The sequence below is a fragment of the Microchirus variegatus genome, assembly GCF_963457635.1.
Source record: "Microchirus variegatus genome assembly, chromosome: 6".
NCBI lineage: Eukaryota > Metazoa > Chordata > Actinopteri > Pleuronectiformes > Soleidae > Microchirus > Microchirus variegatus.
The window spans coordinates 14,499,109-14,514,489 of NC_139807.1; the positions used below are offsets into that span (position 1 = coordinate 14,499,109).

Consider the following 15,381-nt stretch of genomic DNA (forward strand, 5'->3'; position numbering starts at 1 on the left):
ACAGATAACTTCTTTGTAAAGCAAAGTTGACCTTTAAAAACAAGTATTAATAAATAAATGTATTAACATGTAAGATAAAGATGAAAATTATATAAATCAATGCATAATTTGTCAAATAATTAAGTAGATTTTTCAGATTTTGAAGCATAGTGAAAAGCACTTAAAACGAATTAGTACTTAGATGAAATACAATTTGTGAATGCTGCCCTTCAGTGTGGAAACCTATCAGTACACAATTTAATGTGGGCCTCAGACTGGGCTATATAAAACACGACATTAAACAATATTACAATATGTCATATAAAATACCATTTCGTAATCCACATCTATGCATTTTTATTTTTGGGAGGCACTACTTTGCAATAATTCGATGTATTGTTGACACAATAGAGTCGTTGAGTTTTTCGACAGTCCTCGAAGGCAGCACCGGAGCAAACAGTCAGGAGGGAGAAGGAAGGAGATGGCCGACTAGGTGAAAGGCTTTAACTCACTGCTGCTATTTCGACGGCGACATTCCATTCACACATCACACCGCGACAACTCGAGTGCAATAAAGGACGTGTGTAACGTCTCGTTTCTCTTTCACAATGGCGGAACAAAACAGCAACGTCAGATACCAGGAGGTAAGCGACCGTTTACTTCCACGCTGTTAGCTGCTAACAGCAGTCAACATTAGCCCGCTAGCTGTCATCGAAGGAAACAACGAGCTGCTGCACCGACACTTGTTGACGAGAAGGCCTCAATTGTCGATTAATGCCGTTGGCTTGTACAAAAACACATTTCTAACTCCTAATACGAATGTTTAATACACATTTGTAACAAATCGGTTACTCATCAGTGGCTCAGTGACATTAGCAGCTTGTGAGTCAACGGTGCCTGTCATTTTTAAAAGGCCTAAGCTGGAGTGTTCTGAGCTGATCTGGATCTGGTGAGACTGTTAACACGTCAGTGCAGTTTCTCTCATTTAATAACAATATACATGTTTGCCCATTATGTCCATTATGGGCAGATGTTTTGTAAGATGCACTGACGCATAAATACTGCAGGTTACATCCCAACTTGTTTTGTGATAAATGTAAAAATGGCATTTCAAACCATGAGGTACTTTGTGATGTAAGTGTGTTGTTCTTTAGTAAAAGGTTAGTGATTTTTCAGCACGTTACGTGTGAATTTCCTTGTTTTTTTGTGCATGTACACAAAAGGATCGAGGAGAAACTGGATACTTGTGTGAAGATGTTGTAATTTAGAGGTTTGAAAAGCACAAGTTGACATTTTACACCAGTGACATGTCATGAGCTGCATACTTTTCCCCAATATCTAATATGCCGATATATCAGGAGTAATTGGCCGATAGCTGATACCGATATATGTCTTTCCTTTTGCCCAATATTGCAGGTAATTTAGTCTCTTTTGTTAATTTAATATTTTAATACATATGTTATTCCAGATGTGGATGTATAATATCTTTATTGTGTACAATAAATAGCTGTGGGAAAGTAATAAAGGGTGACTCAATACTAGGTGAAGTTCCTCACTTTTGCCCCTTTAAAACCTGATATTTTAAAGGGTTATTTGTCACATTAAAAACAAAATAGTATTAGTTAACAAATGTCGACTGTCTGCCATGATATCAATGTAAACGTTGCCATACTGGCCAACATTGTTAACACTTTAAGTGTTTGATGTCACTGGGTTCTGTCTTTTCCTAAATGACACCTGCTAAGCTTTTTTTTTTCACAACATGAGATTTCATGAAGGCTTGTGTTTTAAGTTTGGCCCAGTTTGTTCATTCATTAACTCTATTAACTGTAATTAACAGCTGGTGAATGAGGAGGAGCCATCCCAGGAGGGCGCAGCTCAGGATGCACCACCGCCCTACAGCAGTGTCTCTGCAGCCAATGCAGGTCAGTAAATTTCACAGCCTCATGACCTAGAACAGGGTTTCTCACTCCTGGACCTGGGGAGCCACTGTCTTGCATGTTTTAGGTGTTTCCCTGCTCAAACACACCTGATTCAAATGGTCAGCTTGTCAGTAAGGTAACCCTGACCTAAAATCTATCAGTGCCATCTTTATTATTATAATAATAATAATAATAATATAGTAAAGCAAAGTGTTGTTGCTGCTTCAGTTCACAATTGTAGTAATATTTGCTTCTTGCACTAAGTGGAGGAATGTTGTGGTTTACTCCTCGTTCCTCACTCGTCTGCTGTATCCACCGACTCAGCTGTTTTTTTTCAGTACAGCAAAATGTGGAAGTGGGAGGATGCTCAAGTCACATGATTTCTATATGTCCTCTTTACTGAAGTTGTTTCCATTCAGTCTACATTTTTAGTAATATACCAGCCTTCCACTGCCCTCAATTGTAAAAACTTGAATGCAATATTTCAAGACTTTTCTGTTTTCATTCAGGTGTTGTTTTGTGCAAATAATATTTGTGCATAAAACAAACAAGCTTATAGAAACATACCTAATGTCTAAAATACTCATTGTAGGAGAACACAAGAATAGAACAGGATATAGGTTCATCAATATTTATGCGAGTGTATGCTGACGACCTCTGCTCTGGACTGAGATCAGTGTTGTGGAGAGGTGGAGTTTTTATGCAAGGCCTTTCAGAAAAGCTCTAATGTCTCCTGTCTCACTTCCTGAGAGGACAGAGGTTGAAATGTTGCACAAGTGGGTGCAGCCTTGAGCTTTTCCTGCGTAAGTCCAGGGATCGGGTTAAATGCTGTTTGTGTTCGAGTCTGGATCACTGCCAAATGTCCCAGATAAGCAAAAGTAAAACAAAAAGACAAGTCTTGAGATGGAACATAAACAGTAATAGAGACACTCTCTCACATACTCGTACATATAAAGTCTTTCTTCCTGCCTCTTCCCTCCCTGTCCTCAGCCTGTGTTTATCTGTTTGTGTGTGTGAAAGAAGTGAAAGCAGATTTAGGTTCGTCAGCAGTAAAGATGCAATAAACTAATAATTAGTTTTGGACTTTGGACATTGACTTCATCAACAGCTCTGTCTGTAAGTCTGTTAAGAGGAGAGTGTTTCTTTCCCATTCACTCATAGATATTATTTTCGCCAGTTCATTTCCATTTTATAATTCACTTTCCTCTGTGTAAAGCCTGAATCTGCAATGTTCTTTAATTAAATACATATTAATAAATCCATTCCATCCCAACCCACATATATGATACATTAACACACACCTGTTTTTTGGTTACCTCCACAGCCTTCTTTGAATACAAGGAAGATGGAGGAAGGTTTCCCAACCCTCCGTCTTACAGTGTTGCCACCACTCTGCCCTCCTATGATGAAGCTGAGAGAAGCAAAGTAGAGGCTGCTGTGCCTCTGGTCAATGGAAGAGTCACGGTAAATCCGTCTCCACTTTCTCATCTTACACTGATACAAAAAACACAAGTTTGTTTTGATGTAACGTGTTCACACGCTTGTTGCTGTTTCAGGAGGACGACTTTGTGGCTCGAGATGACTTTGAGGATGCTGATCAGCTGCGAATAGGGAATGACGGCATCTTCATGCTCACTTTCTTCAGTAAGAAAGAACTCCTTAAGCTATTCAGTAGATAGAGAGTCCACAGTAGCTGAATGATGTACATTGTCACTTGCATTAAACTGATTTGTAACCCGTTAAAGGTTATGTATGTAGTATATACACAGAGTGATCTGTTGGCTGAACATGGAATATTCCATGCTCGCCTTGTGTTTTTCTAACTGAATGTGGCTCTGCAAATACCAGCTCATCCAATGTACAAGTTTGTTTTCTCTCTTAAGTTGTCTTTAAGCAGGAGAATGCATTATAGCTTTAATCTTTTCACCACTCCATCAGTCATGGATATATGGCACATATAAACTGCCATATTAAAATCAGCTCAGTGTTTTTATATGAAATTATTTCCTTTTCCATTAATCCCTGTCCCTGCCTCACCAGTGGCGTTCCTCTTCAACTGGATTGGCTTCTTCTTGTCGTTCTGTTTGACCACATCAGCTGCTGGTCGATATGGAGCCATCTCTGGCTTTGGCCTGTCCCTCATCAAATGGGTTCTTATCGTCAGGGTAAGAGCTGTTTACTAAATATGGTCTGCAGGTGCATGATTACTACTGCTACTGTAGTAGTTTGTTCCAGTATTATTTTACAGCAGGCCTGAAACACTCACCCACACTATCTTGTTACAGTTTTCCACCTACTTTCCTGGTTACTTTGATGGTCAGTATTGGTTGTGGTGGGTCTTCCTGGCTCTGGGTAAGTGAGAAGCTTTAGTTTATTAACAAATAGCACTCGTATAAAGTTGTATCCATTTAACTATTTGTATCTTTGGACTTCAGGCTTCATGCTGTTCATCAGAGGCTTCGTGAACTACTCCAGAGTGCGGAAACTAGCTGATCCCGCCTATGCCACTCTTCCCCGAACAAGGGTGCTCTTCATCTATTAGAGGTAAATGTCATTACTGTATACACTCATCATGTGTCTCACCTGATACAAGTACACTCAGTACATGATGATCCTTTTACACTGAGTGATGAGTGACTGTTTACTTTGTTTAAAAACAATCTGACCTTGCTCCGTCACCCACTAAGAATAAGCTTAGTTTGCCAAGACGAGCGTGTTACAACAGTAACAATACAAACAAATGTCTGTTACATTGAAATCATTGTCATATGTCTCTCAGCACAGCAATGTTTAGATCTTACATCTGGGGCTGCAATGATTCATCGCCTAATTAATCACTAAATTTATTTCCAACTATGTGGACAATTAATTAATAATTTAGACTTTTTTTCCCCCCTGGTTCTTATAATTCAGGGTTTCTCACTCCTGGTCCTGGGGAGCCACTGTCCTGCATGTTTTTTATGTGTTTCCCTGCTCCAACACACCTGATTCAAATGGTCAGCTCGTCATTAAAATATGATAACGACCCATTTATTTGAATCAGGAGTGTTGGAGCAGGGAAACATAAAAAACAAAAAACATGCAGGACAGTGGCTCCCCAGGACCCTGTTACATCTACATCACACTTCATGTAAATAGTGAACGTGTTGAAATTCAAAGGCATTAAATCATCATTAGAATCGGCAGTTGAACATGGACAAAGAAAGTGCTCTTTTTTAAAAATCAGACTTTTATCTTCCCATAACACACGTTTAGGATGGTGGTTGTGGAAGAATGGACACGATGGGAAAAGAACAGAGGAATTCAAACTGAAGATGCTCCACGACAAATCCAACAGACAAGTTCTAGGTGAAGTTGAGTCTCAATAAAATATTCAGGAATTGTATCACTTGTTTTATTTTGTTTTGAAACTTAATGGGAAAATGTTATTAACAGTAATAGTCCCTCAGTGTACTCATTAGTGGTGAATGTTAAGTGCTATTTAAATCTCAGTCTGTAACGTTTAAGTAACGCCTTATATCATTTGATGGTAGCATACGAGCATGCGTCTGCCCTTGAAGTCAGTGAAGTAGGAGAGTCTTGTGTTGGTAACACTTGAAGCCAACAGGTTATGATGTATAATACAGCACTCTGAAGGCTGGTCATAGCATGTTAACACACTTGTTAGTGCAATCCGCACTCATTTTTAATTGTGACTATTATGGGCTGTTTGTAGACAACACACATACACTTAAAAAGGCAAATTAGGTTGTGAATGCTATTATATGCATCAACACAGTACAGTCGTCCACTCACTTGTTGGCTTTAAGTAGTGTTGCCCTTTTTAGCCAGAAGATGGCAGTGTTTTTATTTCCTTTTTCTCTTTTAAACATTAAAATCTGTTCATCAGGGGCTTTGTCATAATAATGAACACAACACACACAAAAAGCACATTGACACGACAGCTGTGTGTTAAATGTTACGGCTTTTGCCTCTAAAATGTTCTGTTGTACATTGAGACAGGTGAAACTAACCTTGTTGGAAAAAGAGTTTTTAAGTCACATATAATAGATAATGCTGCTTTAAAAATAATTGTATATAAGCTGCAACTAAAAACCACATGACTACACTCGTCAGGTGACAATCTCATCCCCGCACAGCTCGGCTGACTGATGGGACACGTTTTTTAACGGTGACCGTAACCAAAATTAGTTTTTTATTTTTAGGGCGCAGGAGCACATTTTCTGCTTGACGTTCCCTAAAACGGCGTGACCTTTGAGTGACTCAGCAGTGAGTCAGTGGATTTAGGAATCACAGTCGCCGTCAGCGGAAAAAAAGCCCTCTGTAATTGGAGGAAACAGTGTTTGGCTGTCAGTGTTTCAGCTGCTAATGATGTTGCTGAAGCATCAGGAGCACATTATCCAAGAGTCTTTTTCCAATATGGTCTTTGCCTTAACATTTAATTCACATATGGGGTTAGTCATATTTTTTTTCTTTCTTTTCTTTAAGAAAAGTCATCATGAGTTGCAAAAATGTCAGCTATTTTGTGGAAATTAAATCTATATCAAAGAATGTTGTATGCAGGTGCACTTTTAGTAAAACATAGCTGATAAAACCCGGAAAGGATGTTTTCATCAAGTCTCAGACATGGAGGTCATGAATTGTATGATGCAGCAAAGAAAGATGTAGTTTTTGTGTGTTTTTAATCGGGAAGAACACGGTAAGTCAGTAGCGATACTGCACACTTAACAATTAATGAGTCGCTGTCAGTTGGACTTCATTTCGATCAAATGCTGATCCAGCAAAATTGAAATGTTGGCCGTGAACCTTTCACTTCATACTTCTGCCATGGCTTTGACACAGACCCATTATGCTTCTTTCTGTGTGACGTAGAGCTGCAGCCTTGGGGTTTTGTTGTTATGAAACTGTACAGAAAATGTTTAGTGTTGAATAAATGTCACTTTTAACGAGCCTCGTCTCGTCTGGATTAATAACCATAACCACTGTGTGACTTGAGTCATTTTTTTTTATAATCCGAACCCAGAGAAGAGGTTTGGAAACAAAACTCGGTGACAGAAAATATCATATGTATAATGATTGATAGGTTAGTAAGAGCAGACTGGAGGTGAAACTGGACGAGAAAATAAGTGCTAATGTAACTTTTCATTCACATCTGACAGCCGTGGTCTCTGTTTCTGCCCATACATGACTTTGAAGCTTTTATGTTGAATGTATTTCTCAAGTTGGTTTCATTTTTCACCCCCAGGATCAAAGAAATTACAGAAAAATCTAACTAGACAGGACTTAAGAGTTCGTCGGTTAGATCGTGTGTCATTAAACATTCAAGTCGGTACCATAGAGTATGAGGAAACAGGACGTTTTTAATATTTCTCTTAGGTCACAGTGATCTTTGAAGCAGTTCCTGCCGTGATGCCTTAATCCAGAGCCTCATGAGAAATAAATCACCAATTCCCACCAATTTTTTTATCTACATCTGGAAACTATTTTTTCCCCCTGTCTGCAATAATAATAATAAAAAAAGATGGGAGTGTTTTATTTTTCATGCCTGACAACCGCCCGAAATGACCTTTGGTTTGAGAACAACTAATATAAATAAGTTATTATCAGCAGAGCCCTGTTTGGCTACGTGCTGCGTCTGTTGAAGTAACAGCTTTCTTGCTTCTTCTTTCATGTGAAAAGACTGGACACCAGTGACAACATGAGATGACCTGGATTTGCTCAAAATAGGATGTGAATGTTAATGAATAATTGTGTTTTTGACTGAAAAGGAAAAAAAGAAAGTGCAGCCGGTGATTTCTCTAATAAATATATATCAGGACAGTACCACTGCTTTCCCCCTGTAGTCCACCACTTCATAACTTCACCTCTTATTTCACAAAAACAAATTCCTTAAGCAGCCGCCGGTCCTTTTTAAGTCGAGGTGGAGAGAAACATCCTTACTCGCCGGAGTCGTCTAGCTGGCGGGGCAGGAAGAAGACGGCCTTCTGTCCGATGTGAGTTCTTGGACCAGATTTAGGTTTTCCGTTCTTTTTCAGAGCCACGTACCAGCCCTTCTCCTGATATTTCTGAGCCTGGTATGTGTTGTAGTGATTCTCCTCCAGTTTCTCCAGGAAGTAAGATTCATCAGTGACTGTGGGCTGAGAGAGAGAGAGAGAAACAAACATTAAACAAAAACACACCAGCAGCTGCAGATTAGTTAAGGGGTGAAGCTGGGATCAACACTGTATTGGTGAGTGATCATTTACCCACACGTATATAAATATGATCATGAACGATTTATGTACAAGTGACTGCTGCATCATCAACTTTAATAGTCTAATTTACTTTGTCATAACTCATGCAGAGTGCATACTCACTGAGCTGTACAAACGTCCCTCATCGCTCATCGCCAGATATCGGCCCGCCTCTGTTCCCTGGATGACCACCACGCCTCGGTCGACAGCTTTGATCTTTAAAACAGCTGAGAGGAGGGAAAATGTGAAATGACAACAGCCAGCGTTTAAAACGACTGAATAAATGAATGACGACAGTGTGAGATTAGTGCTGCAACAACAAAGTTCTAAAAAGAAATACTTCAGTGAATTGAAAAGTGCTGTATCCGTGATTTAATATGAATCCATATTATTGGTTTATATGTTAGAGGGAAAACATGTGGATCATAGATAATAAATTAGCTCTTTTACTAATATAAGCTTAAAGTTAGCCAACAGAAGACATTGCTATCTATCATCTATCTATCTATCTATCTAAGCTTAAAGTTAGCAAACGGAACACCTATCTATCTATCTATCTATCTATCTATCTATCTATCTATCTATCTATCTATCTATCTATCTATCTATCTATCTATCTATCTATCTATCTATCTATCTATCTATCTATCTATCTATCTATGTTAGCTTAAAGTTAGCTAAAAGAAGATATTGCTATCGATCTATATCAGGGGTCTGCAACCTTTAGGATGAAAAGAGCCATTTATGTCATCTCTCCACCCAAAAATTCATTTGGAGCCGCAAAAAAACAGACAAACTATATACAATTTTAATAGTAATAGTCTCTTTCATTTATGACATTTAAGAACTACAACATGTTCAGTTTATACCCAACATTTATACCCCGTAGACCTGGTTCTTCCATTGTTTCATTGTTTGTGGCAAATTAAAGAAATCAAAATGAACCCACTTTGAAATAAATGAAGCAAATATTTGGATTGTATGTTGTTCGTGCTCAAGAAAAACAGTATGTGGATCCAAAGATGGACAGGACACATCGAAACATGTACTGAATATTGCATTTTACGTCGACATTGGATGTTGCACAAGATATTAAAACACTTTTATTTGTCGCCTTGATCTCTAAAGCTACAAGGAGCCACTGCAGGGTGGCTGAAGAGCCACATGTGGCTCTAGAGCCGCAGGTTGCAGACCCCTGATCTATATGTTAGCTTAAAGTTAGCTAAAAGAACACATTGCTATCTGTCTGTCTATCTATCTATCTAAGCTTAAAGTTAGCGAACAGAACATCTATCTATCTATCTATCTATCTATCTATCTATCTATCTATCTATCTATCTATCTATCTATCTATCTATCTATCTATCTATCTATCTATCTATCAGTGGTTATCAATCATTTATGTCAGACTAAAGTTTCAGCTGAATGTCCCTTACCTCACTCTTCACTTCAAGGTGAATCTATGTAGCTGACGTCTACTGTAAAAACCCAGTGGTATGAAATGGTGGCCTCTATCGAACCTGACCCACTCACAGACACATGACTGTACAAAGAGTCAAGTATAATTATTTTATCTTTCAGTTTGTGCCACACTTTGCACCTTTAAATGTCGTTTTACAATATTTTATGGGCGGAAAACAAAAGACGTTTACGTTAAACTCAAACAATTTGCAATTCTGAGGCAAAACACTCATATCAATTATATGTTGTGTTTAAACAGTGCACTGACATATATATGCACTGCATGTTTTATGCGTTTCCCTGCTCAAACACACCTGATTCAGATGAACAGCTCGTTATCAGGCTTCAGCAGAGCTGACTGACGAGCTCATTTGAATCAGGTGTGTTTGAGCAGGGAAACACAGGCAGAACAGTGGTTCTCCAGGACCAGGAGTGAGACACCCTGATATACTGAAGCTCTGAGACATTCACTATATGGACAAAAGTATTGGGACACTTGACCACAACACCAACATGGACTGTAATGATGTCGTCAAACAGCTTCCCCCCCCCCCACACTTCTTGGAATACTTTTCTCAAGACGCTGACGTTGGACCAGAAAGCCTGGCTCACCATCTCTGTTCCAGTTCATCCCAAAGATGATCGATGGATTTGAGGTCAGTCAAGTTCTACCACACCAAACTTGTCAAAAAACAACTTGCTTTGTGTTGGGAACAGAAAAGGGCCTTCCACAAACTGTTGCCACACAATTGGAAACATAGCATTGTCCAAAATGTCTTTGTATGCTGAAGTGTTAAGATTGTCCTTCACTGGGTTAAAATCCAGGAAAATGGGCCCCAATTCCATAATTAACAGGTGTGACCAAATACTTTTGTCCATATCGTAAATATTATGTTATTGAATTCTTGAATTGTGCGTGCTAAAGTGTCCTCTAGAGTGGTAAAAGCATGAGGAAGTGCCCTGCTGACATTCATTTGTGGCCTCTAAAGCTAAATATAATTATCAATGTTTCTCCTTTGAGTGACTTTCTAATGGAGAAAAGTGATGCTCATAATGGTGTGGAACACATTATCCATTAGAAATATTACCAAAATAACTGTGCCATCTTTCCCTTGTTGTACCAGAGTAATGGTACCTTGTGACCTGTGTTTCCTGCAGTTTATTATCATACAAAGTTTATACGTTTTTCGAGCTGCTCTGTTGTTCAGGGTAACTGCAGATTTCAGCAAGTCAAATTTGAGACTTTTTTTAATAGACCATTTTTAATGCCACGAATTAAATTTAAGAAAAACTATAAAAAAAACACTATAAATATAGGTGATAGTTGGGGGGGATCCTGCTGTATTATAAGATGTATGTCATTCAAGTCTACTTTTGTCTGTTTTATTGAACATAAAGTGAAGGTGCTCTCTGGTTCAGTAGCTTTATGTATAATTGCAGTTTAACTGCATGTTCCACCTCTCTACATCTCCTTCTCAAAGTCCTGCGAGAAAAAGAAATTTGACCTTTGAGTAATGTACACAACCGTTCAAAAGTTTGGGGTCACTTAGAAATGTCCTTATTTTTGCAGGAAAAGGCCTTTTTTCAATAAATATAACATTAAATGAATCAGAAATACACTCTATACATTGTTAATGTGGTAAAGGACTATTTTAGCTGCAAACGTCTGCTTTTTAATGGAATATGTACATCGGTGTATAGAGGCCCATTTCCAGTGTTCGAATGGTACATTGTGTTTGCTAATCGCGTTATAAGGCTATTGGATGATAAGAAAACCCTTGTGCAATGATGTTAGCACAGCTGAAAACAATTTTGCTGGTTCTTTGACGAAAGGGCAAAATTATTATTTTGAATCAAAATAATTATTTCTAATCTTGTCAATGTCTTGACTATATTTTCTATTCATTTTGCAACTCTTTTGATTAATTAAAGTGTGACTTTTAACGGAAAACGCAAACAAAATTGTATAGGTGAGCCCAAACCTTTGAACGGTAGTTTTATTTAAGACTAGCATATAATGAATTTAAGACATTTTAAGGCCTTAAGTTTAGATGCATGAATGTAAGGATGCACAGACACACTGGTTGTTGTCTGTTGTGTCACGTTTGTTATCACCGATTGTTGTGGTGCACCAGTACAACATCATTCTACGTATCTACGAGCTACGAGTGCTTAAACCGAACTGTAATGGAAACACAGCTTTAAAGATGCCCCTCGCAACTTTGCTTCCTATGAGTGCCCTTCAAATCAAAAAGAGTGCCATTATAAAGTCTCCTACTGTCCTCACATGACCTTGTCCCAAAGTGTGTCCTTAAAGGACATGATATTTAGTGCTGTACAGAAAAACATGTCCATCTCTGTGACAGAAAGTAATGCTGTGCTATAAAGGATGTGGTGCCCTTTTGATTTCACCCCTGTCCTTCCAAGTGTCTGTGCACACCACTGGTCATGAATGGGAGGAGTGTTTTCTGATTTTTTTTTTTTGACACCCTCCTGCAGCAGAGGCAGTGAACGCATCATGCTGTAAAGGCCTGACCTGGATGTGAGCTGCTCTGTGACTGTGCTGCGGTCTTACTGTGAGCATCCTCCTCCTCCTCCTCACTCCTCCTGTGGCCCCGCACTGTCCCGTCAGGCAGGATCTGCAGGTGCTGTCCGCCATTCATGCAGTAGAGCCGCGTGCGCCGCCTGTAGTCCCGCAGCGCAGTCTGCTCCCGCTCCGCCGCAAACACTCCCACATCCGCCATGCGCGCACACAACACACGGCTCCGTCACTTAATGATGTAGCAGGGTGAAACAAAAAAAGTCGAAGTCCGGACACCGGCAGCGCCGCCCGTGTATCCCTGCAGTGGTCAGGTGTTTACGTGCACGTGAACGAGCGCAGAGACCACACAGGCAGCTGGAGGCGCGTCCCCGATTCCTTAGCTTCACCCAACAACTGGAAAAGATAACACAGGCCTCAACTTTGACAAGAGGCGAGATTAAACATAACAAACCTTTTTAAAGGCTCATTGTGTGAGAAATGGAGAGACTTTCACAACTCTCTCTGTGTGCTTCATTCTTTGATGTGTGGGCGAAACCTTTCACCATCATAAGCTCCCACTTTCATGTGAAATGCAGTTCGTTCAGGTCGCTGCACAAACATGTCTGCTTAAGATGGCAGCCCCTGTAAATCCTAAAGTGCATAGTACCAAAAAAAGAGGCTTCTTCTAAGGCGACAAAATCCCAATAATCTTTATTTGTTTGGCAATTATATACTAACAAAAACATACTTATTATGGATATTCAGTTCCTGCCCATAAACTGACTGTTCACAGATCACAGAAATATCTCTATATCATTACTCTATTTTAATTCACTTCTCACTTTTATGTCAAGTCCAGAACTCCAGTGACATTTGAACCATGTAATATGACCATATCTCTCTTTTAGTTAACTGTTGCTTTCCAGGCTGATTTTATGATTTATTGCTCAATGTTAGTCCTGTTTGGCCTTGTCCCAGATTATGTCACTGAACTTCTAACGCCATAAAACACTTAGTGTTCTCTCTGCTCACGTCCACCTCTGAGCTGAAGGATCAAGTGATTTTCATCTTTACCATGTTGCTTTATTTAACATTTTTCACTTGCCCACAAGGCAATGGCACAATGGCAACACTGACAAACCTCTGCTAGAGTTTTCATGGATTTATCGCATCCACATTTGAACCAGACTGTGTTAAACACACAGCAGCATACTCAAGAACATAAAAACAAAGCTCAGTTTACATAAATGTGTAATATCACTGGCGGTGAAGAAGTTTTGTTTTGGTAAACACAGCAAACACTTGAAGCGAAAACTATCATTAAGTAAAGTAATACTCGAGTAAAAGTACAAGTATCTCACCAGAAAATGACTTTGAATTAATTTTTTGTAAGAAGTGACGATAATATGGATTCAGCATGTATGCATGAAACATATCAAAGATGCAACAATTTTCGATTCACTGGAGTATTTATTTTTTTAAACTCTGTTGTTGCAGCACTTATCTCACACAGCCGTCATTCATTTATTCATTCAGTCGTTTTTAATGCTTTAAAGATCAAAGCTGTTGACCGAGGTGTGGTGGTCATCCAGGGAACAGAAGTGGGCCGATATCTGGCAATGATATAAAATGTACTTGAGGTTTAGAAATAAAAGTTCAGGGTTTTTTTTGGCAGTATGGAGCTAAGATAAAGTCTGATGCCTTGCAGACTGTACATAAGCCCACATTTATGACTTTTGGTCTCTTTTCAATATTAACTTCGGATGTTGAACTTTAAAAAGTTCCTGTTCCTCACAAGAACTTGTGAACTTCACAGCAGCTGTTTTACTCTCTGAGCTATAGCTGCTCCTACAGTTATAGAGGTTCTCTGAGAGCTTTTGACTGTTCACTTTGAACATTGACCTCTGTAAGTCTTGGCTCCCTCTAGTGGACGAGTTGTGTTCCATACAAGTATTTAACATGAACCTTTTAATCATTATTGAATTAACTCACTGTGTTTACACCATAAAGTCTTTGCCTGTTCATTTAGCATCTGACACACTTCATCACTGTGACATTACAACAGTTAACTGGAGTAAACTTGTTCATTTACTTTGAAGTTTATGCAAATATGCAGCCCTTTAATGGTGAGAAAATGAAAGCAGTGTATATGCAGGAATCCTCAAGTTAATTTCAATAACTTTTTTTTTTTAAGACTTTTTCAAGACCTTCACCAAATTTTAAGACCAAATACTTTAATGAAATGAGTCTTAACGCGATTAAGACTTTTAAATATTTTTTAAAGGCCTTAATTTTCCCAAGATTCTTTACAATAAGGGTCCAAAAAGCATTCAGTAATGGTTAACTATGGTTAAGTAATGCTTATGAGGCACTTATTAAGGGTTAGGTCAGGTTACCAATGTTAATACCTTACATAAGGTTAGGTAAGGGCTACCTGATGGCATGCACAGCATTAGTAAATGATTAATTAAGACTATTATTAAAGGCTTGCTAATATATATATTAACTAATGTGTTAATTCATGCTGAGTAATGCATACATAACTTTGAGTAGCAAACATTAATTAACTGCTTATTAATGCATTAACTAATATGATAGCTAATGCTAAGTAATGCACAATAATGATTGCTTATATATTATTAAACAGTTAATTAGCGCCTAATGATGTATTAACTAACATTAATTAAGGGACCCTCATTATAAAGTGTTGTAAAAGGATTAAAAAAGTCTGGAGTTAGGATGGAGCATCGTCCATTCTTCCAGTTTGAACTTCAGCAGGTCGTCTACTGTCTAAATGAACTTTACTGCTCTTTTATTGGCCGATGATATACAGGCGCATCTCAATAAATTAGAATATTGTGGAAAATTAATATCAAATCACAATTAATAGAACAGAAGGACGCAACTGTATTTGCATGAACATGCAGAAGAACAGGTGTACCTAATAAAGTGGCTATGAGTGTAAATATATCATAGATCTCTATAGGTTTTAATGGTTAACAGTTTGTACTTTCACTCTGACTCCTTATAGCTACACTTGGCTGTGATTGGCTCTCCTCGGCGTCATGTGACTTCTCACAGCTGCTTCCCCTTTACCCTCAGGGTGAGAGGTCGAAAATGTGTCATTGTTTGAATAGTTATGTAACATCTTCATGTGCGAGTGCCAGAGGTTTGACCTGTGAGGAGCCAAGAGGCTGATTTTGTTTTTGTTTTGTTTGTTGAAAGTCACAGAGACTTTGTAATGAGTCAATGAACCATGTTGCAG

At 38.7% G+C, this 15,381-nt stretch overlaps 2 protein-coding genes across 2 annotated transcripts; one reads left to right on the forward strand and one right to left on the reverse strand.

Moving 5' to 3' along the window:
* Positions 1-440: 440 nt before the first annotated feature.
* On the forward strand, positions 441-6,842 carry LOC310929071 (NEDD4 family-interacting protein 1-like). The gene is made up of 8 exons (XM_083891775.1): positions 441-623; positions 1,820-1,904; positions 3,226-3,365; positions 3,458-3,545; positions 3,942-4,066; positions 4,187-4,253; positions 4,337-4,445; positions 5,157-6,842. The coding sequence occupies exons 1-7, from the start codon at positions 588-590 to the stop codon at positions 4,441-4,443; spliced, it is 648 nt and encodes a 215-aa protein (XP_083747901.1). The 5' UTR covers positions 441-587; the 3' UTR covers positions 4,444-4,445; positions 5,157-6,842.
* A 995-nt stretch (positions 6,843-7,837) lies between these two features.
* On the reverse strand, positions 7,838-12,339 carry fgf1a (fibroblast growth factor 1a; the record flags this gene model as incomplete). The annotated part of the gene is made up of 3 exons (XM_083890791.1): positions 7,838-8,038; positions 8,258-8,361; positions 12,171-12,339. The coding sequence occupies 3 exons, from the start codon at positions 12,337-12,339 to the stop codon at positions 7,838-7,840; spliced, it is 474 nt and encodes a 157-aa protein (XP_083746917.1).
* Positions 12,340-15,381: the final 3,042 nt, after the last annotated feature.